Source organism: Giraffa tippelskirchi, chromosome 5 (assembly GCF_054371585.1).
Source record: "Giraffa tippelskirchi isolate mGirTip1 chromosome 5, T2T-mGirTip1v1.2.pri, whole genome shotgun sequence".
NCBI classification, from domain to species: Eukaryota; Metazoa; Chordata; class Mammalia; order Artiodactyla; family Giraffidae; genus Giraffa; species Giraffa tippelskirchi.
In genome coordinates this window covers 193,464,093-193,489,917 of record NC_137279.1, presented here as the reverse complement: position 1 = coordinate 193,489,917, position 25,825 = coordinate 193,464,093, and the positions used below count along the sequence as shown (strand labels likewise).

Here is a 25,825-nt window from a genome sequence, read left to right as displayed (position 1 = left end):
AGATCACGTATGTGCGGGAGGGAGGTGGCTCCCGGGGGATGTGACCCGCATTGTCCAGAAGCTCTCTTGGGGTGAGAAGAGGGAAACAGGAAGACCGACCAGCCCCCACATTCATTCCATGTTCCCAGAACAGCAGGTTGCCATCTTGGGAATCCTCCAGGAGGGGCCCTGAGCTGGAGATCTGCTTGGTGAGCAGATGCCAAATGGGTGTTAGCTGTGCCCTTGGGGCATCCTTTCCTTGAGAAAAAGAAGTCTGACAGCTTCCAGAGAGAAGGGGCAGGTTACTCCAGAAGGAAACAGCACAGCTGACACCAGTGACAGCACAGACGACTGTGGACTGATGGCCGAAGAACCGAGGGGACTGTGAGCCCAGAGTCCTGCGCCTGGGGAAACTGCCCGTCAAGTGTGTGTTTCAGGCCCACAGGGCCTCGGGAGCTTGTGAAGTTCCATGTAAAGTTCCACGTGGACCTTGGCAAGGTGAGAGCACCAGGAACAGCCCAGGACCTGACAGGCAGTGCCCAGACTGGCCCCACGGGACAGCGGGCCTTTTACACAGAGGCCCAGGGAAGACAGGCAGTGAAACGGGAGGGGCCACGGTGAGCCGCTGGCCGCGCCGGCCCTTGAGAGGCACCCCCAGGGCCCAGTGTGCTCTCACACCTGTCCCGCTGACAGGATCCAGAAACCTGGCAAACCCTGCACTGCCTGCTGCTGGAAGGAGGCCAGCCTGGTGGCCTACTCAGAAGACAGCTCAGGCTCTCCTCACGTGGGCATGTCCACATCCCAAACCAGGAGGCGTGGGCAGAACAGAGCAACACCGCTGACAACAGCAGGCTGGGCCCGGGAGCCCTTGGAGTGCGCTCACTGGGGGACCAGGTGCTGGGCTGAGAGGGTGAGAGTGCGCGGGAGGCTGGGCGAGATGCTGCCCGCTGAGGAGAGCCTGCGTGGCTCAGGCACCACGTGGGCAGAGATCTCACACTTCCCTGCCGTCTAGCCTCTGGTAGAGCAGAGGACAGCAGCACAGAATTGGGGCTCGCGGGTCACCAGGAGGACAGCGACAGGAGACAGTTCCCTGCTTGTGTTCTGGGTCATGGGTGGGTGCCAGGGCTGACGGCTGTTAGTGTAGCAAAAGCTAACCAGACTCACTGAGATGAGGCTGGCCTGATCGGACCGTGAGCCTGATGGGACCCAAAGTGTTAGTCGCTCAGTCATGTCTTGTCTCTTTGCAACCCCATGGACTGTAGCCCACCAGGCTCCTCTGTCCATGGAATTTCCCAGGCAAGAGTACTGGAGTGGGTTGCCATGCCCGTCTCCAGGGGCATCTTCCCAATCCAGGGATCAAACCCAGGTCTCCTGCATTGCAGGCAGTTTCTTTTCTGTCTGAACCACCAGGGAGCCAAAGACCAGGACTAATTTTGTCCCCCGGAGCCCAGTAGAGAGTTTCTGTCCTTTCGTCACCTGGAATCATCTCACACCCTTAAGGCTTTGTCCTCCATGTTCGCAAACTGCAGGTGGCAGTGGCGTCCGGGCCCAGCCTGGAGCATCCCTAGTCTCTCCTCCAAGGGACCCAGGAGAGGCCATTCCACGCCCCTCTGGTTTGTGAGTTTTGTGAAATGAAGCATCTAATATTTAAAAGGGCTGACACATGGAAACCCTTGGGCAAAATGGTTTTCACTGCAAAACACCAGCCGCACGAGAGTCTTCACGCTGCATCTGAGCCACAGGCTGGCTCTCACAGGCTCATCCAGGCCTCGTCCAGTGAGTGCTGGACTGTGGGGCTGGGAGCCTCCACTGGCAAACACCTCTGGCGCAGGTGCCTAGGTGTGCCCAGGTTCCATGGTACCCTGGGGGCCACAGGTGAGGCTGTGTCCTGGGTACTTGGTGCTCTGCCTTGCCAGAGCGCTGGCTGATGGGCAAGCCCAGTCTGGGCCTGTGGTGTGACCAGGAGACAGGGCCCCTGCCCCTAGAGCTGTCCGCAGAGGGACGTGGCCCCGAGGGCTCTAGCAGGAGGAGAGGCAGAACGAGGGTCTGGGTTTGTGGGAGGAACACAGCCTGTTGGCGCTGCCCAGCAGGGAGGTGCCCTGTGAGCATGGCCTGGGGGGATGGTCCCTGCTCGCCAAGCCCGGGTAGCGGCCGCCTCCTGGTGACCTCCAGCTAGAGCCCGCCCCGCGGTTGCCCTCCTGCCTCTTGCCATCTGCCCCCCTGACACCTCTGGGGGAGGCGGGCCATCTCTGCAGGGAGCACCCAGCGTCCGGGCGCTGCAGTCCCCAGGCCCAACCCCGTCTGCCTGCGTGTCATGTTGGGCCCCTGGCAGGTGGAGTGCTCGGCCATTTCCTCACTGTGGGCAGCCCCCTCCTCACCTACCGTCCTCAGGCCTCTGAGGGTGGTCAGCCCTGTAAGCCGCTCCTGCTGACTTGCTCTCCATGTCCTTGTCACCGCTGCGTTCTGGGAGCTGGAGGGCCAGGCTGGCTGGCGTGGGGACCTCTTCCACGTTCTCCAGCTGCACCAGAGCCGTGGGTTCTAGGAGATACCAGGATGCCACAGCGCTGACCACGAACCCACTGCCTCATGCCCAGGCCCATCCTGGGGCTGCCTTCCTTCCGGAAAGGGGCTTCTCTCCCTCAGGGCATGGGGACGTCTGCAGGGCCTGGTGTGGCGGGGTCCGAGTGGGTCTTGGCACCGCCTCTGGTAGGATCAGCTTTTCTCCGGGCAGAGCCCAGCCCTGACTGTCTTGCCAGTCCTCAGCACGGCCTGCTGGGTGAGGGTCACTAGAGGCCCGAGAGGGCTGAGCGTGCTGCCTCACCCTGGGCCGCTGGCTGACGCGCCGTCTCCCTGTCACAGTCGCAGCCTGCTCCCCTCTCCCTGCGTCTCCCGCTCCCGAGGGGCCACAGCGCCTCCTCCCCCACCTTCTCTACCCTGAGCCAGACCACGCGCTCGGCCCTTCTGGAGCCTCTGAGGCTGGTGCGGCCGGTCCAAGGACCCTTCGCTCCCGCAACAGCACTTGGTGGGGGGTGTCCTCACTCAGATGTGCTCCTAACAGGTTTCTTGTCCATCTCCGGTGCCTGCTGGCAGCCTGTCCCTTTGGCGTGGACAGCTGTGTTGGGAAGGCTCCTTGGGAGCCTGCGGGTGGCGTGGGCTCTTCACAGAGGCCCTGGAGTTCTGGACTTCTGACCCCTTTGGGTCCCTCTGCTGGGGACATTTTGGGCCCAGGTTTTAGGGGCCTCGTCCCTTGTCCTGCTGGGGACAGGAGGCCACCCGGATCAGCCTGGCCACTCACGTGATCTCACAGTGACCCGCTTGCTGGGTGAGCTGCCGAACCTGGCCCTCACTCGTCCTCTGCCGTCCACGAGCTCTGAGAACCTGCAAGAGTCAGCACGGGTCAGCAGGGGCTCTGGGCCGGGGACTCGGGGGCAGCAGGTGAGGCAGGCACCTGGGGGCCTGGGTCGGCGGCGTGAGGGCACCGGGGTCGTTGAGCAGGCGCAGCTCGGGCAGGCGTGCGGGGGCCGGGCGTGTTCTCAGCGCCCTCTGGGGGAGTCCGTCACGGTGCCATCGTCTGTCAGCGCTGTCCCTCGGGGCTGTTGGCGGGTGGAGGAAGGGGTGGCCGTGTGGGCTGGTCTGGGGCTCCCCTATGCCTGGCTGAAGAGGGGTGTGCCCCAGCCCAGCCCCACCTCTGCCCGAGGCAGAGCTGTGGTTGCTGCCTGGGGGTTGTCCAGGCACTGGTTCCAGCTCTCACCCTGGCCCGGGCTCTCCACCTGCAGGTGAGGCAAGGCCCTGGCGCCCCGTTGAGACTCACCTGGGCTGAGACCGACAGCCCGCACACCCTGAGAGAGGGTGCAGCTCCTCTGTGGGTGGGTGTCACCTGGCTGCGGCCTTCAGTGCCGCCTGCCCCAACCCCAGGGCAGGGTGCCCTTCTCACCTGCAGGCCCCTTCCCCCCACCAGCTCACAGAGGGGCCCCACCTCCCCTGTCCGCCTGGCAGGTGGGTCTGGGGCTGAGCTGGTCTCAGTGTCTCAGGGCAAGTGTGCTTCGTGCCCTGAGGGCAGGCTGCTGGTGGGTTGGGAGACGAGGGAGCCCAGGTTGCTGCCCACCTCCCTGCAGCACCTCACCATCCAGACACACTGTCTTGTGAGCTGGAACAGGTAAGGGGGTTGTGTAGACCCCCGTGGGGCGGGCGGGCGGGCGGGCCTCCCGAGCGCCTGGGAGCAGACCTGCTTTCTCACTGGCCGTGGGCCTCTCCCCAGCTGCTCCCATCTCCATCTGTCCACGTGAACTCCCTTCCTGCCTGTCCCAGCCCCCCTTTTGGGCTGGCATGTCCCTCTTTTCTGGGGTGCTGTCCAGCAGTTCCTCGTGGGTCAGGCCTGGCTGCCAGGCTGCTACCCAGGCCTGCCTCCATGCTGCCAGCCTCATGGGTCTTGCCACTGCCTCTGGGCACCTGTTTTCAGGTGATGCCTGTATTTACTGCTCACCGTCTGGGGTCAGCCTGGGCGGACAGTGTGAGGGCAGGTGCGAGACGCTTATGCCTCCCAATTGCCAGCTCGCTGATGCAGCACAGCTGTGCAGGAACCACCCCCCATTCTCACACATGCAGTTCTGTGCCAACACAGCCGTTTCTGGGCTGCCTGTCCGCGCCTGGAACAGTGTGACTGCACTGGGGCCGCACTCACAGGTGATGATGTACAGGTGGGCGGGCTCGCTGTGCAGCTGGCCGCCCTCCATGCTCTGCACGGCCGTCACTGAGAGCTGGTACCGCCGCCCGGGCACCAGGTCCCGCACCGTGTAGGACACCAGCCTCCCGTTGGGGACGTAGCGGCTCTTGGTGCTCTGGCTGGTGGTCACGTTGATGACATAGGCCTCCAGAGAGGCGCCCGGAGTGGGGGCGTCCCAGACCACGTGGGCAGAGGTGGCCGTGACTCGGGCGGCGGTCAGGTTGGCTGGCGGCAGAGGCCCTGGATGAGCATGGAGCAGGGGAGGGGAGTGAAGGGGGCTGGTGGGGTCTTCTACCCAGGACACACTAAAGATCTGACGTGAGTGCTGGAGCCTCGTTGAGGCCAGACTGGGTTGTCACAGACTTCACTGTGTCCTCGAGGACGGGTGGAGGGGCCTTGGCAGCTGCTCAGGGCTGGGAACAGTAGGCACCTCGTGAGGCTCCCCTTCCCCCACCCCCAGCTCAGTCCCTCAGGTTGCTCTCCCGCATGGCATTTTCCATCCCCCTGAGCTTGGCCACGCACACCTTCTCCTGGGATGTAGGTAGGGGAGTGGGCTAGATGGGCAGAGGGTGGGCCAGGGACCCCACACCCACGGTCAGAGTGAGGACTTGACCCTTGCTGTCTGCTTGCCCCACCAGGAGGGGCCCTGCCCTCCCCACCCCCGCTCACTGCCCCCCCTGTGCCTGGACAGCCTGTGTGCTGGGGAGGGAGGGGAGGGGAGGGCCGGGTGTCCTTGCCCGGGTGGGCAGCCTGCCCGCCCTTGCTGTCTTCTCCTCCTGCCCTTGTTCAGCGACCCTGGTCTGGCGGGGGCCTGGGAGCACCCACCATGAGGGCGGCCTCAGGAGGTCGTCCCAGCTGGGGCTCTGCCCAGCCTTCTGCAGTCGCCTTCCCAGGCACCTCTGGGCACGCGTGCACGTGGCCAGGGCAGCTTTCTGGGGCTGCGGCCACTCAGAGACTGAGGGCAGGGCTAGGGGATCTTCCAGAAGGGAGCTGAGCCCTCACCCCTCTACTCACGGGTCCACACGTGCACAGGGGCCGAGGCCAGGCTCTCCGTGGGGTGCTCCTGCCCCCCAAGCCCGCTGAGGGCCGTCACCCAGATGGTGTATCTCCTTCCTGGCAGCAGGGCCCTGTGGGGAAGGGAGGCCAGGGAGAGGAACAGCATGGCTCTGCTCTCAGACCATGGCTCCTCTGCCGGTGGGGCCCGGGTGGGGGTCGTCCGGGGCCAGTGTGACCCAGGCGGGGGTCGTCCAGGGTCAGTGTGACCCAGGCGGGGGTCGTCCGGGGCCAGTGTGATCCAGACAGGGGTCGTCCCGGGGCCGGTGTGACACAGATAGGGGTCGTTCTAGAGCTGGTAGGGGTCATCCCGGGGCTGGTGTGACCCAGGTGGGGGTCGTCCCGGGGCCAGTGTGACACAGGTAGGGGTCGTTCTGGAGCTGGTAGGGGCCGTCCTGGGGTCGGTGTGACCCAGGCGGGGGTTGTCCCAGGGCCGGTGTGACCCAGGCGGGGGTCGTCCCAGGGCTGGTGGCCAGGCAGCCTCCACAGAGGCCAGACTGTGGCCTGAGACTTGCGTGCTCCTGGAGTAGGAAGCTACTCCCTGGTCATTCTTTCTAGTGCTGGACAGGACACAGGCCTGGGGTGGCTGCAGTGTGGTTGGAAGCTGGTGTTCAGACAGGAGAGGCCAGCATAGGGCAACTGAAGGAAAAGGGCTAACAGGCAGGCCCACCCGCCCCCTTGGGATGGAATTTCTGAGGGTCCCCAGTGCCCTCGGGGAGGAGAGGGTCTCCCTGCCCCTAAATGTCTGTGCACAATGAGGCTCCTGCCAGCTGAGCATCCCTTCCTCTGGGGTTCTGGAACCTTCTCCAGGCTCAGGTGCCCGTGACTCCCCCTGCTCTCCTGCCTGGTAAAAGCTCTGGGTGCTATATGTCCCCTTGGCTACCCGGGAAAGTACATGCTGGCTGGTGGCGGGGATGGGCTGTGTTGGGGGTGGGGGGAGCGTGTCGTGTGTGGGCAGGGCTCTGGAAGCTCACGCCTGGTCCCTGACCTGTCCCCGCCCGCCTCTTCCTTTCACTGACGTCGCTTTATATCCTTTCTGTGTCCTGAGGCTTTGCCAAGGGGATGGCCCTGGGGACCCCAACACAGGAGTGCCCACCTTGGACCCCACTGTGTCTCTGTCCCGCTGCTCCTGGGGAGTGGGCAGAAGGAGCCACAGCCCCACTCCACAGACAAGGGAAGGGGGCATGGTCTCCAGCATAGCCAGCCACCCGGCAGGACAGAAGCGCACAGAAAGCATGGAGAGAAGTCTGCAAACGGGAAATGTGCCAGTGCAGGCGGTTCGGTGGCCTGCCCGTCCCGCCTTCCAGAGCCCCTCTCCCAGCTGTGGACCAAGGCTGCTCCAGGCTGGACGCTGCAGAGCTGTGCCCTGAGCCCACCTCCACAGCTGTGGTCAGAGGCTCAGGAACTTGGCGGGGACGTCACAGCTGCCGCCCTCCCTCCTCACCCCGCCCTCCAGCACTGCCCACCCTCCCTGCCTGGGTCAGAAGCTCTGAGTGGCTCACGGGTCCCTCACGGGCCGCCGTCTGGGAGCGTCCCTGAGCTGGGGGCCTAGGCCGGGGGTCTGAGGCTTCCCTGTGGTGCTGCTGAAATGTTTATTTCAGTCATCAGTCATTCTGAATGACTGATGTTCATTTGAATTTTACTTTGTAGTTTTGTCGGTATATCATATGTAATAGGCATAAGAAGTTTCAGTTCAGCTCAGTTCAACTGCTCAAGTTGTGTCCGACTCTTGGTGACCCTATGAACTGCAGCAACCAGGCTTCCCGGTCCTTCGCCAGTTTAAGGTTTGAATGTATATGAACAAAGTAAAAATGTCAGGCAGCCCAGGGGGTTCTGTCTTCTCCCTTTGCAAGGAGTCTCGTGACTCGGGCTGGAGGAGCTCTGGGCTGGCCTCTGGTGGCCTGTTTCTCCTGTCTGCAAGAGGTGCCATCTGCAGAGTCCAGAGAATCCCTGCTCTCTCGGGCACTCTGACACTAGTCTGGCGGCCTGCAGGAGGCGAGGAAGCAGTGGGGACCAGGACTGATCACACGACCCTGCTCCTCCAGGGGGCTGGGGGTGAGAGGGCAGCAGGAGCCCAGTGGGGCAGGGGGAGAGGATGCCCTTGCTGTTACCTGAACGTGAACCTGTCCACACTCCTGTCCACGTCAGTGGACTGGTCCTTCTGGGCCTCAGGGTGGCGGATGGACAGGCGGATGCCGCTGACGGTGGCGTGGCGGATCCTGTGCAGAGCCCACCTCACCGAAATGGCACTGGCCGTCACGTTGGCGACCTCAAGGCCCTCGATGGGGCGGGGTCCTGGGGATAGTGGGCGAGCAGCCTGTGTGGCCCCTCCTCACCCCTGGAGGGTGGGGTCGGGACTGGAGAGGGGACTCATAAGGGCCCTGGGGACCTGCACAGAGGTGGCCCCGAGAGGCCCGTCCAGCCTGGGCTTGCTGAAGGTGTCCCTCAGTCCAGTGGGGACTGGGGGCAGGTGGACATGCCCTGGACCACTGCCTCGGGACAGGGTCACTGCAAAGGGGCTGCTGTCGGCGCTGCCCTGGGTGGTCTTGGCCTGCCAGGGGGCAGGGTGGGGCCTTCCTGACTCCCTGGCTGGCTGGTGGCACTGACCGTGACTGCACCATCTGGGGGCTCCTGGGGCCTGCCAGGGAGAAGCCAGGAGAGGCCTCGCTGATGCCAGGGAAGGGGACGAACCCCAGGCCAAGGGAGTTGAGAGGGCTCCTCCAGCTCCCAGAGTGCCAAGCTGGTCTGCGGGAAGTGGTCCCCCACCCCCACCCCGATGGCGCGGGGGAGGCTGTCTTCCTTCCAGAGCCCACCCTGAGCAGCCTCGAAAGGCGTCTCGCTAAAGCCGAGCTCAGGATGGCCCTGTCCACCCCCAGCCCCCGAGGCTCTTCTGTCAAACGCTGGGGCCACCCTCCTGGCACCGTGTGCTCTCCTTCCCCAGGACATCCCATCCTGAGGCCTCGTCCCTCCTCACACTTGGCCTCAGCGTCCTGGCTGTCAGCATCCGCCCAGGTTGCAGGATGCCTGCCGCCCTCCTTCCGAGGGAACCTAGAAGGCGCTCCTCTCTGTCCTCCAGGACCCTCGTCTTCCTGCTCACCTGGCCAGCAGGCCATGCCTGCCTCGCGTGCCCTGCTCCTATGACTGGCTGTGGACGCCTGCCCACCTATGCCCACCTGCCTGCGCGTGGCCACCTGTCCCGTCCATGCTCATTTGTCCACATGTGCCCACCTGTGCTATGTACCAGCCTGTTCCCACCTGCCTGCCTGTGCCCACCTGCCCCGCCCCGCCAGCCACCCTCAAGGGGCTCCCAACATGGCCAGCGGTCATGCCACTGCCCAGTTCTCGTTCCCTCCTCCAGCCTCCCCATCTCTTGACTCCCTGAGCCCGCACCCACCAACCCACCATCATGGGAGTGTTCTGGGGCTCCCCCTCCCCCACGGCCCCAGGAGCAGACAAGCCAGCCAGGCCCAGCCTCTCCGCACAACCCCCTTCAGGGCAGTACGCCCAGACGGTCTCCCTGCGGCCCCACGGCTGCCTCTGCTCCAGCCTCCAGGGAGGCTCCATCCTCACCCCATGGCTGTCCCAGCACCTTCTCAGGGGCCCCCCTGCATTCCCTGGCCCCCTCCCTCACCCTGTCACCGTCTCTCTCTTTCAGAGGAGGGGCCCTCTTGGCCGGTGCAGGCACCAGGGGTGGCTTGGCTGGCACCCACCCTGCTGGGGGCACGCCGTGGCGGGGCCCTTGGGGGGCGGGCAGCCCATGTCACTCACGCGTGCGGGTGTGCAGCACCGCGGGTCTGCTGATGTCGTTCTTGTTGTTGGTGTTGCGCTTGACCGAGAAGACGGAGACGTTGTAGGCCCTGCCGGGCACCAGGGCCCGGAGCTGGTGCGAGGAGCGGCCCCTGTCCACGAAGTCCGTGCGGCGGGAGGAGCCGTCTGAGGATGCGTAGGTGACTGCATAGCCATCCAGCACCTGCCTGGCGGCTGGGCCTTCGGGGGGGCGCCAGGAGATGGAGACCCCACTCTCTTCCACTTGCTCCACCTTGAGGGCCGTTGGTGGGAAGAGCTCTTCAGGGTTTCGGTCAAGAACAAGGGGAGGGGGGTGTCAGCTGTCAGCCGGGCACGTCCCAGCCCCCAGGCAGGTGTGGCCTGCTGGCCCTTCTGCCTGGCTGCCCCGGGGCACAGGTGGGCAGCTGCCGGCCGGAGCCCGCCTTGGCGCCTGCCTCTGGCGTCTGGCAGCAGCTCCTGGAGGGTCTCCTGCATGTGCCCATGTGGGACTGCCCAGATGCTGCCCTCGGGCTCATATTCTCCTCCCGGCTTCCCAGGCACGCCTGGGGCAGCAGCCACCCGGACACTCTGCCCCAGGGACCGCTCGGCTCTTTGTGCCCCCTGCGGGGTGTCTGCAGCCCTTGAGCAGGAGGGGAGCCCCCACGCTGGCACCCTCGCCGCCTCACCTTTGTCACAGTCCTTGCCAGTGTAGCCCACTTTACAGGTGCAGCTGTGGGACCCATTGCTGGCCAGGCAGTAGCCACGGCCCCCGCAGGGACTGGAGAAGCAGGGGTCACTCACTGTGGGGGGAGGCAGTAGTGAGTGTGGCAGTCCGGCCAGACACCTTCCCCCGGGCCCTCGATGCTGGCCCTGGGCTGGTCCTGTGTTGGTGTGTTTTTGGGGTGTAGGTGGGCAGTCACAGGTGGCCCTTTGGGGAGCAGATATGGGGGACACTCTCTGGGGGAGGGGCAGGGCTTGCCAGGGGCCCCACAGAGAGGCCAGGCTGGCCCACCCCAGCCAAGCCAAGGTGACCACTCCTGGGGGGCAGCTGAGAACACCAGCCCCTCTACAGCCTGTGTCTGTGCTGGGGCTGGGGCACAGCCCCAGGCTTCCAGGCCAGGGCCCACAGGGCCCCCTGCCCCAGTGAGGCGCTCTGGCCACAAACCGTCCACACCATGCTTGTTGCTGGGCTGGCTTCTGTGCCCTGTGGTGGGGCTGAAGCCCAGAACCCGTCCACCCTGCACATCTGAGCAGTGCCGCTCAGGCCCAGCTTAGAGGACGCTTGGGGACAGCACAGGTTAGGCCAGCGCACCCTGGGGAGACACACTGCGAGCTGGGAGAAGCACTGAGCCGAGAAACTGGCGCTGGGGAGGCAGGCGGTGGAGTGGGGGCTGCTGCAGGCCGTGTTCAGGGAAGGCCTCGTCCCGGAGGGACCCTCCGACAGTGCCCGGTCCCCGCGGGGCCCTACTCGAGCTCATGAGGCAGAGTGTCTCGCTATGAGGAACTGGGAGCGCGAGGCCCCTGAGGCGGCACCGCCTGTGGCTGGACATGGAGCCGGGTGGACAGGGGTGCAGCGGGCAGGGAGCAGGGGGGCGCCCACCTGTCTCGCAGTGGTAGCCGAAGAAGCCCTCTGGGCAGACACACAGGTAGGCCCCGCCACCGTTCTCACACCGGCCTCCGTGCTGGCAGGGGCTGGAGTCGCAGGCGTCCACCTCTGGAGAACACCCAGAGAGTCGGCCAGGGCAGCAAGGGGGTGTCTGGGGGAGGGAGGAAAGGACAGCGGGAGGAAGGGAAGGGAAGGCGGGGCGAGGTCGCTGGGGGCAGGGGGAGGGCGGGGGCGCGACCCCCACCCTTGGCAGGTGCCTGGCCCTCCCCTCGTCCTCCCTGCTGGGGTCCCTCCCCCCAGAAGCCTGTCCCCGGCACCGTCCCCACCCCCTGCTCTGAGCTGCCCAGTGTCTGTGCTTGTTGGAAACAGGTTTTCCTGGGTGTCCGGGGCATCGTGAGTGTGGGTGAGGGCGCGGCACGTGGGGACCCTGAGAGCAGCCCCTACCTGTCTCACAGTGGGCTCCAGTGAAACCGGGGGGACACTGGCAGACAAAGGCCCCTGGGAGGTCCCTGCAGGAGCCTCCGTTTCTGCAGGGCTGCGCCTGGCACTCGTCTGTCTCTGAGGAGAGGGTCACAAACATGAGGCTGCATGGGCCCGCCCCAGGGTCTCCTGTGCCCCAGACTTTAGCCTCCCCTGCCCTCACTGTGCCCATGGAGCCTGTCTGGGTCCCTCCTGCCTTCACTGCCCAGGCTCTGTGGCCGCCTGGCCTGCACAGGCTTGAGGGAGCAGGCTTCATGGGGCCTCCCCTCCCCCAACTCTGGCTCGGACGCAGGGCTGGGATCTGCCCCCGGCACCCTACCTTCTCTGCTCCCACCATCCCCCCGCCCCCCACCAGCCAGAGCCCATGGGAGACAGGGAGAGGGTCAGGGTTAGCTGTTGTCAGCTGCTCTCAATCCTCCTGGGGGACTAGAGGCAAGAGTATCTACAAACCGCTGTCCCTGTGGACATCAGAGCCGGCAGGGGCCCAAGAGAGCAGCAGCGCCCAGCCAGACCCCAGCACAGGGCGAGGAGTGGCTGGGCGAGGTGCCCGTGCTAGGGCGCGGGAGCTCAACGGGAGTGGCCGGCCCGCCGGAGGCCGGGACCGTCTTACCCCGCTCACAGTGGGCTCCTTCGCGCCCTGGGCTGCAGATGCACAGGTACCCAGCAACGCGGTCCTGGCAGGAGCCTCCGTGCAGGCACGGCTGGGATCGGCACTCGTCGACTTCTGAGCGAGGAAAGCCCGGGTGCCCGGCGCCGGGAGGGACCCCGAGAATAAAGCAGTGTTGCTGCTGTTAGCAAGGATGACTCAAAGCCGGACTAAGAGGGACGCACATTAGCTTTGATGAGAGGGTCTGCACAGAAGTCTACAGCATCCCTGGTGCCAGGAGAGGCCAGACCCCAAGGAGGGCCCCCGAGGGGAAGAGGTGCACCTCTGAGAAGGGCTGGGGATGCTCCCGAGGACCCCACCGTGTCCATTATGTAACAATCGTGTATGAAACCGAGACACTTGGGGGCCAGGCCTTCATTTTGAAATATTCACCATGGAGTTTTTAGAAACTGGGAATTTTGCTCCTGAATTAACGATGTTCAGCTTAAAACAGTTTACTTTTAATGCTTAACATGCAAATAAGTAAATAAATGGTACCGACAGAATGACACCTGGGGGCCGAGAAGGTTGGCTCGTCTGCTCACATGCACATCCCGCTTCTTGTGACTTGAATTTCTGTGGTTATCCCCTCTGTGCCTCCTTAGTGTTTAAATTTTTACCAATATGCTGGACAATATACCGTTTTGTTTTTGCTATTATGAGCTTTATTAATAGGATATTGTGGTTAAGGTACTCTTTTGTCACTCAGCATTATATTAATAAGATGTTTCTATGTTGTGGGTTGTCCTTTTTCATTGCTGTGTAATATTCCTCAGTGTGATGATACCATACTTTATCTCTCTTGTTTGGTAGGCTTTGGGGTTGGGTTTAGATTTCTTGCTGTTGAAACAAAGCTTCTGTGTCTTTCACATCTCCTGGTGTAGACTTTTCCCTAGATTTAAAATTATCAAGCAGTACAGTTTCTAGGACACAGTTTATATGAATGGTCAACTTGACAAATTACTAAATTGTCTTCAAAGTGCTTATACCAGTTTACACTTCCTCCAGCAATTTAGAACAAATCCTGTTTCCATATTCTCACCAATATATGGGCTTTTTAGACTTCAGAAGTTTTGCCAACTGAATGTATCTCACTGTACTGTTGATTTGCATTTTGCACATCACTGACAAAGGGAATGTTGTTTACTTCTATGAAATTCCTACTCATGTGTTATACCTATTGGGTTGATTATATATATGTGTGTGTGTATACATATGTATTATATATATGTACATATAACATGTATGTACATATAACATATAATATATACATAAGTGAAAGTCACTCAGTTATGTCTGACTCTTTGCGACACGTGGACTATATAGTCCATGGAATTCTCTAGGCCAGAATACTGGAGTGGGTAGCCTTTCCCTTCTCTGGCAGATCTTCTCAACCCAGGGGTCGAACCCCAGTCTCCCATATTGAAGGCGGATTCTTTACCAGCTGAGCCACAAGGGAGGCCCGACTTTCTTAAGGCCAAGGAATTTAAGTTTCTAATTTTTAACTAGTCAATTTGTCCATTTTTTCCTTTTATACTTAGTGGGTTTTGTGGAACCTTTCCCTGCCTTAAGGCCAGAAAGAGAGTTAACCTACATTTCCTACACAAAACTACATAGTTAAAAAAAAACAACCCATGTAAGTCCTTAATACTTCTGGAATTTTGGGGTATGGTGAGAAGTGGAGAAACAATGTAATATTTTCTGAGTACCTAACTATTTTATCGGAGAAGACAATGGCAACCCACTCCAGTACTCTTGCCTGGACTATTCCGTGGATGGAGGAGCCTGGTGAGCTGCAGTCCATGGGGTCGCTAAGAGTCGGACACGACTGAAGTGACTTAGCCTAGCCTAACCATTTTATTCCAGCTGTCATGAAGATTTTCTCATATGCTTTCTTACAGAAGTTTATGTTTTAGCTTTTACATTTATGTCTATAATTCATTTCCCATATATAAAAATTATCATTTTGATGCTATTGTACATAATATTTTTTCATTTTCCAAGTTTCCACTGCTAGAATATGAAAATATAATTGTTTCTGTGTATTGACACTGTATCCTGTGACTTACTTGAATTCACTTATTAGTTCTGTTGCTTCTGTTGTAGAATTTCTTAGAATTTTCTGTGCGCACAATCATGTCATCTTTACGTCTTGCCCGATAGACATGCTGTCTTCCTTTTCTTGCCTATGGCATGGTCTAGGACCTCCAGGACAATGGTGGAAGGCACTGGTGAACGGACACCTTTGCCTTACTGCTGGTAACAGCAGGAGTCTTTCACCCGTAAGCACTTTGTTAGCTGTTGATTTTTCTCATGGACGCCCTTTGATCAGGGGAAAGAAACTCTCTTTTACTCTTAGTTTGTTAAGAATTTTTAAAATAATAGTTGCATTTTGTCAGGTGACTTTTCCTGCATCTAGTAAGATGATCATATGGTTTTCTCCTTTTATTTTCTAATATGGTGAATTACATTTACTGATTTTCAAATGTTAAACTGTTCTTGAGATAAATCCTTCTAGGTCAGGCTGTATTAGCCTTCTGATGTAACAGTGGGTTGGATTTTAGTAATGTCTTGTTAGGATTTTTGTGCTTTGCACATGAGGAATATTGTTGGCCTGTGACTTCCTTTTTGTAGTGTCTCTGGTTTTGGTATACAGGCGATACTGGTCTCATAAAATGAGCTGAGGAGGGTTCTTTCCTCCTACATTCTCTGAAAGAGCTGTGTGGGTAGTGGTATTATTCCTTCTGAAAGGTGTGACAGAACTCAGTGAAGAAGTCTGGTCCTGCCATTTTCTTTGCAGGAAAGTTTTTAGCCACAAGTTAAATTTCCTTAATGAATATGAGGCTCTTCATATTGTCTATTTATTCTTGTGTCAGTTGTGGTCATTAGCATCTTTCTTCATTTTTTCTAGATTGCAGGATATATTGGCCTGAAGTTGTTCACAATATCTCCTTGCCCTTTAAATGCTCATAGTAGTCTTTAGCGATGTCTCTTTTTTCATTTTGATATTGCTGATTTTTATTTTTTTCCTTGATTAGTCTAGCTAGAGGATTGTTACTTTTTATGATCCTTTCAAGGAATCAGTTTTTGGTTTCATCTGCACATGTCTTTTATAATTAATTATAAATTATAAAAAACATGTCATTTAATCATTATTTATTGTTGATATATAAAAATGCAATGAATTTTGTTATAATAACCTATATTTACCAAACATATCACATTTCCTATCATTTATATAGTTTTATTTTGGTTGAAAGGCAACCATATTGGCTATAAATACTAACATTTTTACTTCCTCCTTTAGCATTTTCATGACTTTACTTTTTCTTAACTTTATTGCATAGGCTATTGCTGACAATGTAATATTGACTAGACTTAGTGATAATGGGCATCCTTATTTTGTTCTGAATTTTAAGGGGACTGTTTCTCCACTTAGGATAATGTCTACTCTAGGTTAGATGAGACCCATTGTAAAACTGCCTCAGAAGCTAGTTTCCTTCCTCCTGTTGGTAGCTCAGCATGTCTGAGTCAGTTCAACAGAGAGCAGCTTTTGAATTCCAGATCTTCCTGTATAATAAGGATCAGGGAACACTGGTCCACAGCCTCCTCTCCTTTTTTTTTTGTCCACACCATGCGGCACGCAGAGCTTCCCTGACCAGGGACTGAACCTGTGCCCTCTGCAGTGGAAGCACGGAGTCATAACCACAACTGCCAGGGAGGGCCCATAGCTCTCCTGGTGTAACCTGTCCTCATTCCTCTGTAAACACGTGGAGTATAATTGGTGTGCTTCAGTGTAATCGTGTGCTCAGCCTAGCTTATGCCTGGTCTAAGCACATCTCCCTGTGGGCTGGTGAGCACCTGGGGGGCTCTGTGGGCTCTGCTGTTTCTCCTTTTTAAGTGTTCCCTCCAGTAAATTCTGTATTACACCACGTGGTACTAGAAAGGTGTGTGTGTATCATATTATTTTTTATCTGGATAAGGAGTACTTTTAAAATTCTTACTTGGTAGGAATTTGTTACATGAATAGGTATGAATTTTATCAAATGTTTATTATGCATTCATTGAGATTCTTATATGACTTTCCTCCTTTAGTTGGTTAGTGTAGCAAATTTTTCTAATATCAAACTGTTTTTACAACAACCCAACTTAAGAATGGTGCGTGCGTGCTCAGTCGTGTCTGACCCTTTGCGGCCCCATGGACTGTCCCTCACCAGGCTCCTCTGTCCATGGAATTTTCCAGGCAAGAATGCAGGAGTGGGTCGCCATTTCAAGCAAGAATACTGGAGTGGGTTGCCACTTCCTACTCTAGGGGATCTTCCTGACGCAGGAATCAAACCCACATCTTTTGGGTCTCCTACATTGGCAGGCCGCTTCTTTACCACTGGCATCACCTGGGAAGCCCCATTATGGTGTATATAGTCTTTATAGACCGTCAGATTTCTGCATCTATTTCACGTTTAATGGACCCATAACCTGACTTTCTCCACCTGTCCATGTCTGGTGTTGGTTTAAGGTTATCCTGGCCTTGTGGGCTGGTTGGCGCACACTCTTTTCTGCTCCCCAGGAGGGCCTGTGTAACACTGCAGCAGTCTGCTTCTTGGCAGTTTGGTGGGATTGACCCATGGCATTGTTGGGGCCTGGTGCTTCCTTGTGACTAAACTTCGCATCCTCAGCTCTCTGATAAGTTAAAAGGTACGATTTTATGGGCTCTCTGGAGCTTCCTTGATGGTACAGTGAGAGTGACAGTGTTTTCTAACTGTCTACACCCTGACTGAATGGATCACTTCACTATTTTTAAAATACCATTTTATCGTCTCACTCCTGATGTCTCTGTAAGAAGTCTGATGCCCATCTGATTCTTGTTCCTTTGTGGATTCTTGTCCCTTTTTCTGAGGATCTTTTCTTCCTGATTTTCTTAAATTTTATTATAATGTGTCTAAAGTGTCTCTTTCCTCCTGTTTGACATTCTGCAGGCCCTTTCAATCTCTGATCGTTTATCAGTTACTCTGGGAGTTTAGCTCCATCGTTGCTGCAGCATTCCATCCTATGTTGACTTTTGTCACTCTTGCAGTCCTGTTACCTCAGTGTCAGCACTTCCACCCTCCTCAGAGCCTACCTGCTCTTTCTGATTTATGAGTACTTCCCTTCTCTCTGGTACAACTCCTGACACCGATCTTTCAGCTCATTAGCTTCGTCTTTGTTCCCAGTTATAGGTTGTGTCTGTCGCTCCCACTATTACAGGTTTCAATCATCTTGTCTCTGCTTTTGATGCCATTTATTGACCCTGTTTTTATGCCCAGTGCCATGTTTCTTCTGTGTGTCTGTCGGGCTTGTTTTACATTCTTACCCACCTTCTATGTCTCTGCTCCCAGTCGTGTATGTTGTCTGGGCTTTGTCACTGTCTCTGAGGAGGCCGTATTTCTCGGGCGTCCTGGTATCCTGGCTCGTGAGCTCACATTCCCGGCCCCCCCCCCCCGATGGCGTGTTGAGGGACAGCAACACTGGGCCCGGGGTGGCCTCCTAGGCAGTGAGCAGCAGCCCTGGGGGGCTCGGGAGGACAGGTGTAATGGAGCACGCTTGAGGCCAGGCGACCCGCACCTGTGTTCTGGAACTCCGCCTGAGAGGGCCGCCCAGGCCCGAGGCTTGCAGGGCATCTGGGAGGGAGCAGGGTGCTCTGTGCCTCCCTTCTCTCGATGCTGTCCCGTCCCTAAGCTACTTTGCAGAAAACTCTGTCTTCTGAGACTGTGTGACCATTACACAGATTGTCTGAACAGTTTGGGGTGTTCTGTTTGGCCTAATGCACTGCTGGCAGTGGTATCTGCAACGCCCTGTCTCCAGGTGCCTGGATTAAGGGGGGCCTTGCCTGCGGGGCAACACCCCTTAAATGCCTGTGGGGGCTCATGGGGGCCTTGTTCCAATGCAGGGTCTGATCCCACAGGCTTGGGTGGGCCTGGGAGCAGGAGTGGGTCCTAAACCCTGACAGGCCTCTTCAGGGCTCTGCCTTTGGGCTGCCTCCTGGCCTCAGCGGCTTGGACCTCATGCTCTGAGGACCGGAAGCCCTTAGAGAAGGGTCCCGAGTGGAGGGAACCGGTCATCACCACTGTCACCAGCAGGTCTTGGCCTCACTTGGCACAGAGGAGACGCAGGCCAGGATCAGAACTGTGGCTCGCGCTACCCAGCTCAGCCCAGGGGAGCGGGGCGTGGCCCGGGGGGTGAGGCGTGGCCCGGGGAGCGGGGCGTGGCCCAGGGGAGGGGGCGTGGCCCAGGGGAGCGGGGGTGTGGCTCCCCTCCCAAAGAGGGCCCCGGTCACCGTGGCACTGGGGGGGCTCGCTCCAGACGCCCTGTGGCTGGCACACCCGGACATGGCTGGAGGCGCTTGGGCTGTAGCCTCGGTCACACGAGTACAGAGCCACCGAGCCCAGTCGAGTTCCGTTGAATCGCAGGGTGGCGTGCTTCACCTCGCCGGGGGGGCCGCAGTCCACCTCTGCAAGGACATGGCAGCCCCGTCCTGCACTGCGGGCCCCTGCCTGGCCTCCCGCTGCTCTGCCCCCGGCCCCTTGCTCCCCACGCAGCCTGTCCCAGCGTGACAGGACCGGCCCCCGGAGCGGGCTGCTCAGAGGTTTCCTTTCCTTCTTGCCCTCCCTCCCCAGTCCCCTGCTGGGCCCCCGCCCTGCCCAGACCCTGACCCGGCCCGCTCACCTGCCTGGCACCGGCGTCCTGTGTACCCTGCTTGGCAGTGGCAGGAGAAGTCTGTGCCCAGGTCCTCGCAGGTGCCCCCATTCATGCATGGGCTCCGGAAGCAGGGGGAGGGGGCTGCAAGGGCACGGGGACGCCGTTGCCCATCACTGTGCCCCCCGAGGCCTCTGGGCGGCAGGGGCGTCCTGCCTCTCAAACCAGCTCTGCCTCCCGGCCGCGGGGCTGTGGGGAGCTCCCCTTTACCTATCTCACAGTGCCGCCCCGAGAAGCCTGGCGGGCAGTCACACTTGTATTTGCCGATGTAGTGGAAGCAGGTGCCGCCGTTGTGACAGGGGCCCGAGGCGCATGAGTCCGGCTTCCCTGGAAGCAGAGGCACCCATCGGGCAGGGCCAGGGGTCGCATGCACCCCACCCCCGGTCCCTTCCCTCGTCCCTCCACACCCTCAGCAGGGGCGGTAGGGGGCTTGTGGGGTGCTCCTGATGGGCAGACGCAGGGGGCAGGGCAGGGGTCCCAGGCCGGCCCCTCCCCTCCCTCCCCAGGCCAGCCCACGCCGCTGGGCCCGCACCGATCTCGCAGTGCCTGCCAGTGAAGCGGTAGGGGCAGTCGCAGTGGTACTCGCCGCCCGCCTCCTTACACGTGCCTCCGTTCCTGCAGGGCCCTGAGCTGCACAGGCGTGGTCGGGCTGCCAGGGACAGTCAGACAGACAGACAAATAGGCTGGTCACCTGGGGCCAGCCTCTCATCCCAGAGCACCCGCAGGCCACGGCTGCCAGTCAGCAGAGCCTGAGGCCACTGCCCAGGGCTGAGCCAGCCAGGTGCTCCCCACTCAGCCTGGGGGCCCTGTGCCTGATGCCCGCTCCCTGCCCGGGCTCTGCTCAGAAGCGCTGGAGAGCTGCCCTCTGCTGGCCTCCTGCTGGGTGGGGAGCCATGGCACTCCCACTCAGATCTGCGTGTCTCTGTGCCTGCACGGGGGCCTTCCCTGGCCCTTGGGGGGCCCGCCACCCTGCTGTACTGGGGGCCTTCCCTGGCCCTTGGGGGGCCCGCCACCCTGCTGTACAGGGGGCCTTCCCTGGCCTGTGGCGGGGAATGTCACACCTTCACAGCTCAGTCAGCAGTGTAGACCCTCGGCCTCCTCGACATTCATGGGGGGAATGTGAGGCAGGAGGGGCCTTGCCCCCATGCCCTGTGGGGCCTCACAGGATGCTTGTCCAGGTTCCGGCCAACCCCCATGTCCCTCTGCCCCCTCTGGGGACACCTTGGCCAACCGTGCAGGACCTCGGTGGCCCGCGACCAGAATCAGCCTGCTCTCTGGAAAGCCCTCCCCCGCAGGGTGGGAGGCTGTGGGCCCTGGGGTCGGAGCACCAGAGGCCCAGTCTCAGGGCCGCCGTGGGAGCGGGAGAGGCAGAGGTTCAGGTTTCAGCTCTCTGGACACGTGAGGCAGCAGGAGGGGTGGACGGGGCCCAGGTGCCAAGCCCAGGAGGACAGACGTGGGCATACGGGGCCAGGCGGCCAGCACCTTGGGCCCCGACCAGGGGACGCCTGGGTCACTGAAAAGAGTCCTGAGCGCTGCTTGCAGCTGCTAGAGGGACAGTACTGGGCGGGCGAGGGGAGCGCGCTGATGCCCGCAGCGTATTTGCTGAAGAGCGCGTGCATTCTCAGGCGGCTAAGTGTTGTAAACTCTCAACATTCTCCAATCGCATTACATTTATAAAGTCGACTCCGTGGACATGAATCTGACAAACTCCAGGAGATGGTGAAGGACAGGGAAGCCTGGCGTGCTGCAGTCCATGGGGTCACAGAGAGTGGGACACAACTTAGCGACTGGACAACAATGAATTTTGTTATAAATCAGTGATTCTAGAATCCACTGGAAAAACTGAGCAGGAAGAAGTGTGCTGTGAGGAGAGCGCTGTCACGAGCGGGAGGTGCTCCCCCCAGAAGCTGCCGTGCCTCACCTTTCTCGCAGTGACGGCCGTGGAAGCCTCGCGGGCACACGCATGTGTAGGAATCTTCGTGCGCGTCACAGGAACCTCCGTTGAAGCAGGGGTCGGAGTCGCACGGCGACGGCAGCGCTGTGGGGCAGAGGGCGGTCATCCTCACGTCCTGGCCAGAACTGATGCCCGAGTCTTGACTCCTCGTGCTGGGCTCGGAGGCCCCCCTAGAATTTCTTCTATCACATTTTTGATTTTTCCAAATTTTGCCTTCGCTCTTCCATGAGGTGGGACTGAGTTGGGACTGAGCTGTGTCCCCAGGAGTCCTGGTATCAGGACCACCTGATATCATGTCACCACCATCACACGTGATGACTCACTACCCGCGTCACTCGGTATCTGTACTGACACATACGCGGGCGAACACGCTTCTCCATGGGCGCTTGTCAGGCGTTAACATCCTAGCAGCTGAGCTGGAAGGCACCGAGTGACACGCACACGTGGCCAGGCTGTCCACCCCTAGGCCCCCTCGCAGGCCTCCTCCTGCTGCACCCAGGACCTCCCATCACTTTCTCCCCCAGGCCACCCTCCCCCGCCAGCTTCCAGGCAGGCCCCACTCACAGTGGCTGACATTGTGGTCGGTGTGGCAGACACACAGGTAGCTCCCACCGTACTCCATGCAGTAGCCGCCGTCGGGGCACTGTGTGTTCATGTTGCAGGGCGTGGCCGTGACCTCTGCACAGGAGGCGGAGGCCCAGGGACCGTGTGACCCCCAGGGTGACCAGGCTGGGGTGCCCCCCACACCCGGGGCTCGCCGTGATTTCAGGGATTCTCAGGGCAGGGCAGAACGGGAGCCCTTGTCCCAACCTTGGGCACTTACCAAATTCGCAGAGGAGCCCAAAGAAGCCCGGGGGGCACTGGCAGAGGGTGCTGTTGGCTCCCAGGCACCTGCCACCATTGCGGCACTCACAGCCGCTGGGGGTTCCTGCCACGGGCAGGGGGGACAGGCCTCAGTGTGGGGGTGCCCTGACCACTGTCCCATAGAACCTGCTGTGCAGCCCCTCTCCCCACTCCCAGATCCTCTCCACGGGTGTCCACATGCACACCCCCTGGGGCCCCCACCACGGCGGCCCAGCCCACACGCACTCTCCCTGCAGTCGAGGCCCATGAAGCCTTCAGGGCATTCGCACACGTAGCCCTGATCTGCATCCACACAGGTGCCTCCATTCTGGCAAGGGGCCGAGAGGCAGGTGTCAGGCACTGGGTGGTGTCCTGCAAGAAAGACAGTGGTCACCCAAGGCCTGGCAGAGGGCCTGGGCTGAAGGTGGGTTAACAGGGCCTTGGACCAGAGAGGAGGCATGTTAACCTCTGTTCTTTGTGCCAAGTACCTGGAGACTGGCCTCCAGTGGCCCTCAGTCCCAAACTCCTTCTCTGGAGCAGAACAAGAAGCTGGAGTGCAGAGGGGCCCATGGTGAACCAAGGGCCTGGCTGAGGCCAGAGTCTCCAAGCATTGCTCACCAAGCATCTCTGTTAGTTAAATGTTTGGGGTTTTCCAGGTATCTTTCTGCTGTTGATTTCTAGTTTAATTTTGCTGGGGTCAGAGAACACAGTCCTTTTCAGTTTATTGAGCCTCATTTTATGGCCGATGGGGTCATCTGTCATAGTGAAGGCTCTGCAAGCCCTGGAAGGAACGTGGGTGTCTGTGAATATCAGTCAGGCTGGGTCACCCAGCAGCGCTTCCCTGTCCCTGTATCCTGGCTGGTCTCCATGCTTGTGTCCTCTGAGCTGCCGAGAGGCCATCTGAAAAGCATCTTTGTTTCACCTTAATTTCTGAAAGACAGTGTTTCTGGGTACACAGCACTAGTGTGACAGCTTATTTCAGGGCTTTAAGGGTGCTGTCCCACTGTCGTCCGACCTGCACTGACTCTGATGATGAGTCTGCTGTCATTCTTGAGTCTCTGTCTTTTCTCTCTGGCTACTTTTAATATTTTCTCTTTGTCGTCCTTGTTGTTGTTCAGTCGCTTACTCGTGTCTGGCTCTTTGTGACTCCATAGACTGCAGCACACCAGGCTTCCCTGTCCTTCACCATCTCTGGGAGCTTTCTCAAACTCATGTCCATCGAGTCGGTGATGCCATCCAACCATCTCCTCCTCTGTTGTCCCCTTCTCCTCCCGCCTTCAATCTTTCCCAGCATCAGGGTCTTTTCTGATGAGTGAGCTCTTCCCATCAGGTGGCCAAAGTATTGGAGCTTCAGCTTCAGCATCAGTCCTTCCAGTGAATATTCAGGATTGATTCCCCCTAGGGTTGACTGGTTTGATCTCCTTTCAGTCCAAGGGACTCTTTAAGAGTCTTCTCCAATATCACAGTTTGAAAGCATCAGTTCTTCGGTGCTCAGCTTTCTTTATGGTCTAAATCTCACATCCATACGCGACTACTGGAAAAACCATAGCTTTGACTGTGTGGACCTTTGTTGATAAAGTAATGTCTCTGCTTTTTAATATGCTGTCTAGGTTTTTCATAGCTTTTCTTCCAAGGAGCAAACATCTTTTAATTTCATGGCTGCAGTCACCATCTGCAGTGATTTTGGAGCCCCAAAAAATAAAGTCTGCCACTGTTGGATGTTTTTGCAGTTCAAGGAACTCTCAAGAGTTTTCAAGGTTTGTCATAGTTTTTCTTCCAAGGAGCAACCAGCATTTAAAACGATATGCAATAGAACAGAAGCAGGCAGACTCCATCATGTGTGACAGAGAGCAGCCCAAGGTTTGTTTCCTTGCATGGTGAGGCCTCTGGGGCGGGGAGAAGGGGCAATAAACAGCCAAGAATCTGCTGAGGGGGCGGGGCCTTGGGAGTGTGGCCCTCCGCCCCAGAGAGGGGAGCAGACTCCCTGGGCCTCATCCAGCATGTGGACAGCAGAGCCCAGACCAGAGCCCACCCCCGAGAGGAAAAGGGGGCAGCTGACCGCCGTCACCCCCAGGGAGCTGGGGCACGGCTATTACCTGTCTCACAGCGAGGTCCCTCGAAGGGTTCCACGCACAGGCAGGTGAAGTTCCCCACCAGGTCGACACATGAGCCTCCGTTCAGGCAGGGGTCAGAGCTGCACTCGTCCACATCTGCAGGTGGCAGAGGTGGGGGCTTGGCTCTGTGCCAGCCTCTGAACACTCAGCACCCTGCCCATCCACACCCTGCCCACCTGGCACCCCGCCCCCCCAGCACCCCGCCTCCTCCACTCCTGGCACCCCCCCGGGACCCACCCCCGCACCCTGACCCCCCCCGGCACCCCAACCCCCCCACTCCTGGCACCCCCCCTGCCGTCCCCCTGGCACTACCCTCGACCCCCCCCACACATACCCTGTCCCCACCAGCACCCTGCCCCCCCGGAATACCCCCCCTGCACCCTGCCCCCCCCACCGCGCCCTGCACCCCCCCGCCCCCTGCCCCCCTCTGGCACACCCTCCCGCCCCCTCCCCCCCCGCGCCCTGACAACTCCCTCCCCCCCAGCACCCAGCCCCACTGCCGGCCAAGAGCACACTCGCCTGTCTCGCAGGCCACCCCTGTGTAGCCGGCTGGGCACACGCATGCTGCAGTGCTGCCCTCCGCCTGGCACCAGCCGCCATTCTGGCACTGTCTGTCATCGCATGGAGACTGTTCTGCGAGCACAGGGTGCAAGGCCGTGGGGCTCCCGCTGAGCCCCGCCCCCACACCTCAGGCTGTACGTGGGTGGACCTGGCCGTCTCCAGGGGGCAGCGGGCCCTGGAGTCCAGGGCAGTCCCTGGCCACTGGCACCGAATGCTCGTCTGAACTGCGTTTATCCCAGCAGATGGCAGGGGTGCAGAGGCCCAACTCCCAGCCTTCTGGGGCGTCCCTGTCTCTGGGACCCTGACCCCACCAGAACAGGGCTGGGCACGGGTGGGAGCAGGGAGACTTGAGGCAGCCAGCATCCATGTCCCTGCTGGACGCTGCCCGGTGACCCTGCTGGTGTGGAGTCTGGGCGCCGAGGCGGGTCCGCAGACCAGGGAGCCTCGTTGGGGGCCAGGGCCGGTGCTGTGGGTGTTGCTGTGGTGGACGCAGAGAGGCCAAGGCTCAGGGCTGCCAGCGCTGCCCCAAGGCCCCCCAGGGCCCCGCTGGTCTGGATACGTGTCTACAGACCAGAGTCAGAGACTTGGAAACATTCCCTGTGGCCCTAAGTCTCCATTAGAAATGTTTTTCTAGCTGAGACACTGGTGTGGGTGTTACCTGTTTGATTTAACAGTGTTGCGTTTCTAAATAACAGTTCACAGGCGTGAGTGTCTCGGGGGAGTGCTCTGGCTGAGCGGATGGGGTCAGGGGCCGCCATGCTCTGATCTTAAGGGCTCCATCTGTTGGGCTCTCCTAGCAGCTTCCAGTGGTGAAACTGGGGGTGTCCACCAGCGCTCACCAAACCGCAGTGCGGGCGCAGTTTGGGAGCAACAAGAGGGTCTTGAGAAAGACCTCAACCCATGGCCGGGCCGTGAGACCCCCAAGGTGGGAAGAATCAGCCTCCACTCCTGCCAGGAGCCTCTGGGATTGAGGGTTTGGGGGCACAGATCCTAGAGAGGGTCTGGAAGCAGGCCCTGCCCTGTTCCCAGGCCTCACGGGGCTGAGTGCTGTGCCCAGTGCTCCTGCCGTGCCCCGGGGCGGGGCCTCTCCTCTGGACGCTGGGCTCCTGCACCTGCCCCGCTCCCCACTGGCCATCCACATCTGGGGCAAGACCCCCTGTAGCATGCTGACCTGATGCCCCCCCTGGTTGGGCAGGACCGTCCTGGGCACCCTGTGGCCCCTGGTGCGTGGGGCCGGGTGGGTTCCTCTTACCTGTCTCACAGGTGGGTCCCCTGAACCCGGCCGGGCACTGGCAGCTGAAGCTGTTGACGCCGTGTGTGCAGGTCCCGCCATTCTGACATGGGTGGGAAGCGCACTCATTCACATCTG

General features: G+C 59.4%; 1 protein-coding gene across 8 annotated transcripts in view; it reads right to left on the bottom strand.

The window, feature by feature from the left end:
* SNED1 (sushi, nidogen and EGF like domains 1) overlaps window positions 1-25,825 on the bottom strand; it is a 73,974-nt gene that overhangs the window by 13,401 nt on the left and 34,748 nt on the right. For 4 of the 8 annotated variants that reach the window (XM_081490528.1, XM_081490531.1, XM_081490530.1 and 1 more), the window contains exons 6-27: window positions 25,709-25,822; window positions 24,415-24,528; window positions 23,878-23,991; window positions 22,028-22,153; window positions 21,762-21,866; window positions 21,503-21,616; window positions 20,906-21,022; window positions 19,517-19,633; window positions 19,195-19,311; window positions 18,955-19,068; window positions 18,566-18,739; window positions 12,217-12,330; window positions 11,571-11,684; window positions 11,121-11,234; window positions 10,207-10,320; window positions 9,524-9,820; window positions 7,867-8,050; window positions 5,717-5,829; window positions 4,661-4,942; window positions 3,428-3,572; window positions 3,275-3,357; window positions 2,362-2,517 (exon numbers count right to left, since the gene is read on the bottom strand). In XM_081490528.1, the coding sequence (XP_081346654.1) occupies window positions 2,362-2,517; window positions 3,275-3,357; window positions 3,428-3,572; window positions 4,661-4,942; window positions 5,717-5,829; window positions 7,867-8,050; window positions 9,524-9,820; window positions 10,207-10,320; window positions 11,121-11,234; window positions 11,571-11,684; window positions 12,217-12,330; window positions 18,566-18,739; window positions 18,955-19,068; window positions 19,195-19,311; window positions 19,517-19,633; window positions 20,906-21,022; window positions 21,503-21,616; window positions 21,762-21,866; window positions 22,028-22,153; window positions 23,878-23,991; window positions 24,415-24,528; window positions 25,709-25,822 (3,042 nt within the window). Of the gene's footprint in view, window positions 1-2,357; window positions 2,518-3,274; window positions 3,358-3,427; window positions 3,573-4,660; window positions 4,943-5,716; window positions 5,830-7,866; window positions 8,051-9,523; window positions 9,821-10,206; window positions 10,321-11,120; window positions 11,235-11,570; window positions 11,685-12,216; window positions 12,331-18,565; window positions 18,740-18,954; window positions 19,069-19,194; window positions 19,312-19,516; window positions 19,634-20,905; window positions 21,023-21,502; window positions 21,617-21,761; window positions 21,867-22,027; window positions 22,154-23,877; window positions 23,992-24,414; window positions 24,529-25,708; window positions 25,823-25,825 lie in introns of all 8 variants that reach the window. The other 4 variants (XM_081490533.1, XM_081490534.1, XR_014053706.1 and 1 more) reach the window with 3 other exon arrangements.